General features: G+C 45.0%; 1 protein-coding gene across 1 annotated transcript; it reads left to right on the top strand.

Moving 5' to 3' along the window:
- Window positions 1-990: 990 nt before the first annotated feature.
- Window positions 991-2,076, top strand: LOC105619304. Its single transcript, XM_012200827.1, has one exon. It carries the CDS (start codon window positions 991-993, stop codon window positions 2,074-2,076), a length of 1,086 nt encoding a protein of 361 aa, XP_012056217.1.
- Window positions 2,077-4,043: the final 1,967 nt, after the last annotated feature.

Genomic DNA, 4,043 nt, shown 5'->3' with positions numbered 1-4,043 from the left:
TAATTAGAGATCGTGAATTACAGAGATACCGAACAAAAAAAAAGAAATTATAAGCACAGTATCAAATTAAATCTTGAAGGGACATAAAATATATAGTTCAATCGTGTGTATGTCACTTCATACATTTAAATAAGGTATACATATAACAACACATAGCTGTTTAAAAATTGATTATTTATCAAGATATCGATGTAGCAATTCCGCGGGAAACACTCGAACGGTGATCGCCTGGCCACGCCATTACGATTTTCGTGCGCTCAGCGAGATCGCCAAAACATCTTTTGGTCCTTCGAGCCGGATATTTCAAGTGTTTAGCCAGTGAAGTGGCGAGCAGCAATTTGGCAGTCAAGAATACTACATCGAGACGAGAAAGGTGTCGCAGTAGTAACAATCAGTGCAAGCATCGCACCAGCGGCAGCATACAATTCTATAAAGCAATCGCAAGGCCCGCGTCTAAGCATCAGAGACGCAGCCCAGCTCATATTACATCATATCCCCGCAGAATCAGCATTTTACGAGCAGAATCCTGTGGACGGCGGAAAACAAGACCCAATAGACGACGTGCAACGGAAGTCATCCCTCAATCATCATCTGCGACGCATCATCTGCGAGAGAAACATTTTCGTCTAACAACATTCGATTGGAAGGCAATCTAGCATCTATCGCATCCTCTCTTAGAATTAATTGCGTGCGTAACAAGGTAAGGAAGACCATTGTCTCCATTGCCAACTAAGTTTCCTCCGTCGCGTCCGTGTATGCGTGCGCATTCACATTCAAAATGGTCGACCAGTCAGAAGCGCCGATACTTAGGCGACAGCGCGCAACCATAAAGGCATCATGTACGCGTATCAGAACTTATGTAGACTCAATCGCCGCCATTAGCCCGTCAATAGTAGCTCAACTCGAAGAGCGGAAGGCGAAACTCGAGCTATATTGGGCGGAATATAACGATGTGCAATCGCGTCTAGAATCATTAGATGAGTCCTGATGATGAAGGCTGCGATCGAGACGGTTTCGAGAAAGCGTTCTATACGTTATCCGGTAGAATCCGTGAGCTCATTTCCCCTTTACCGACATTGCGAGCATCCATCTTTTCTCCGTCCTCCTCAAGTGTTCGCGAATCAGAGTAGTACGCACATTCGGTTGTCTAAGCTAAATTTACCGACATTTTTCGGCACATATGATGAATGGTTCCCGTTTTTCGACATTTTCAACTCGGTTATCCATTCCAACATCTCGCTCTCAAATACGCAAAGATTTCAGTATCTGCGAGCGTCACTCATCGGCGACGCAAGCGCTGTAATCAGTTCGTTAGAATTGTCGGACGCTAATTACGATGTCGCGTGGGCAATTCTCAAGGAGCGATATGACAACAAGCACATGATTGTTCAAACTCACGTTAGTGCTATATTCGATTTGCCGACTATGACAAGGGAAAATGCAGTCGAGCTCCGAAGACTCTCTGACAGCGCCACAAAACATTTGCACGCCTTTCAAGCATTGAAGCGTCCCACGACGCATTGGGACGATCTTCTCGTTCACCTTTTAACCTCAAAACTTGATTCACTCACATTACGCGAATGGCGAACCTCATTAGCGGGCAACGAGCTGCCATCGCTTAAGCAACTGTTAGATTTTATCGCTCATCGATGTCAGGTACTCGAGCCTATCACAAGAGCTGGCTCCACTTCCGCAAGGAAGGTCGAGGCAAAATCGCAGCCAAATGCTAAGCGGTCATCGTGCGCGGCCACCATTAAACTTAAATGCAATTTCTATCAAGGAGAACACGTCATTTATTATTGCAAAAATTTCGTGGCACTTCCAATATCACAAAGATTCGCGGAAATTCGCAGTCGCAAACTTTGCGTCAATTGCTTGCGCTCTTCTTCTCATGCATCAAGTAAATGCACTTCCGGTCAATGCAAGGTCTGCCAGGCAAAACACAATACGTTACTTCATATACCCTCTGCCGCGGATCCATCGACTAGCAATACCGATAAGGAAGTTGCACCTAAAGCAACTCCTCCTCCCTTCCTCCTATCGAATTATGCTTTAGAATCATCTAATAACGAATAAGCTATGCTTTCGACTGCGGTTGTGTTCATCTGCGGCAGCGATGGCTCTCGCAGGGCGTGTCGGCCCTATTAGATTGCGGATCGCAAGCGAACTTCGTAACCAAGAAATTTGTGGAAGCTCTTGGTTTAGAAACGCGTCCATCAAGCCTCTCGATTTGCGACGTCAATGGCACGGTAACCAATCACGTGATCGGAATCAAATTACAATCGCGACTCTTACACCGCAGCTATCGAATGCATTGTTACTGATCGGATTACTGGCAAAATTCCGACGTTTTCTTTGGGACGGGACAAATTTAATTTTCCGCGCAACATTCGTTTAGCTAATCCGCGATTTCACATATCGTCAGATATTGCTCTTTTAATTGGAGTGAACTTGTTTTGGAATCTAATATGCGTCGGTCAAGTCAAGTCTTCAGACAAGCATCCAACTCTTCAAAAAACGTGACTGGGCTGGGATTTTGGGTCGTTTGGACAACCATATCGATAGCCGCAAGGGTCCACTCGCTTCACGCGTCCGTAACTAATGCGGAATTACATGAACATGTCAGTCGTGCCTGGCAAATGGACGACATCTCCACGCAATCGCACAATTACACAATGGAGGAAAACATTTGCGAGCGTCACTTTTTAGACAACGTGTCTCAAAACTCTCAGGGTAGATATATAATCAAGCTTCCAGTCAGAGAACAAATGTTAAATAACATTGGCGATTCACGTGAATCTGCTCTCAAGTGATTGAGGGGCATCGAAAGACGTTTCAAGCGCGATCCTATTCTTAAAATTCAATACGCGGCGTTTTCTCGACGAATATTTATCGCTGGGACGCACACATGCGACGCATGGAGCTACCCATTGCGGAAGAAACAATATCATTTTATCTTCCACACCACTGCGTCTTCAAAACGTTGAACAAACATCGAAAATTCGTGTTATATTTGATGCATCTTGCCGCAGCAGTTCCGGCGTATCGTTAAACGACGCGCTTCTAGTGGGACCTACCGTTCAACAAGATTTGGTCTCAATTTTGATGCGCTTCCGTTTTTTCACTTATGTCATCACCGCATGATGACATAAAAATGTATCGGCAAATTTTAATCCATCCATCTCAGACGCGCCTGCAGAGAATTCTCTGGCGCAACAATCCTTCTGCTAATGTCGATACGTACGAACTACTCACTACTGTCACTTACGGTACAGCTTCCGCGTCATTCTTGGCCACCAGATGCTTTAAGCACTTAGCCGAGCAGCACGCTCATCAATTCACTCGCGGTTCAGCATGTGTCCTTCGAGATTTTTATGTCGATGACATGCTCACCGGAGCAGATACAGTCGACGAATTAAAACTCGCGATGAAACCATTCAACTATTAAAATTAGGAGCATTCGAGTTAAGCAAATGGGCCTCGAATTGCCTTAAATTATTAGAAACAAACAATCGTGATCGTTTGCCGGTCATTATCAGAGATAATGCTGCGGACTCATGTATTCTGGGCATGCAATGGAATCAGTATCAGGATACATTTCAATTTTTCTGTAAGCTTGATACAAAACCTCACGTTGTATTAAAAGTCATACTTTCCGAGGTCGCTAGATTGTTCGATCCTCTGGGCTTTCTGGGTCCGGTCATTGTGATCGCAAAGCTCATCTTGTAAGATTTGTGGTAATTGGCCATCCATTGGGACAAGTCCGTTCCTCAGGACATCCACACTCATTGGATCGCTTTCAGAACACAGATGAGTAATTTGAATCAATTAAAAATTCCTCGATGCGTTAAATTCAATGTTCATTAGCCAATCGTGGAAGTGCACGGATTTTGCGATGTCAACCAACGCGCGTTCGGAGCCTGCATATACCTTCGCACCAAGCTCAGTCTTAACGACCAAGTTGCTCAAAGTCTCGCGTCGCGCCGCTCAAAACCGTTTCGTTACGTGATTAGAGCTATCGGCCGCTTTACTATTGGCGCGCT

Source organism: Atta cephalotes (assembly GCF_000143395.1).
Source record: "Atta cephalotes unplaced genomic scaffold scaffold00020, whole genome shotgun sequence".
Taxonomy (NCBI): Eukaryota; Metazoa; Arthropoda; class Insecta; order Hymenoptera; family Formicidae; genus Atta; species Atta cephalotes.
The sequence above is the reverse complement of the archived record's forward strand: the minus strand, read 5'-3'. Positions and strand labels throughout refer to the sequence as shown.

Excerpts from the sequence above, each read along its gene's own strand:
- LOC105619304 (XM_012200827.1), top strand. The coding sequence starts at position 991 with ATGAAGGCTGCGATCGAGACGGTTTCGAGAAAGCGTTCTATACGTTAT.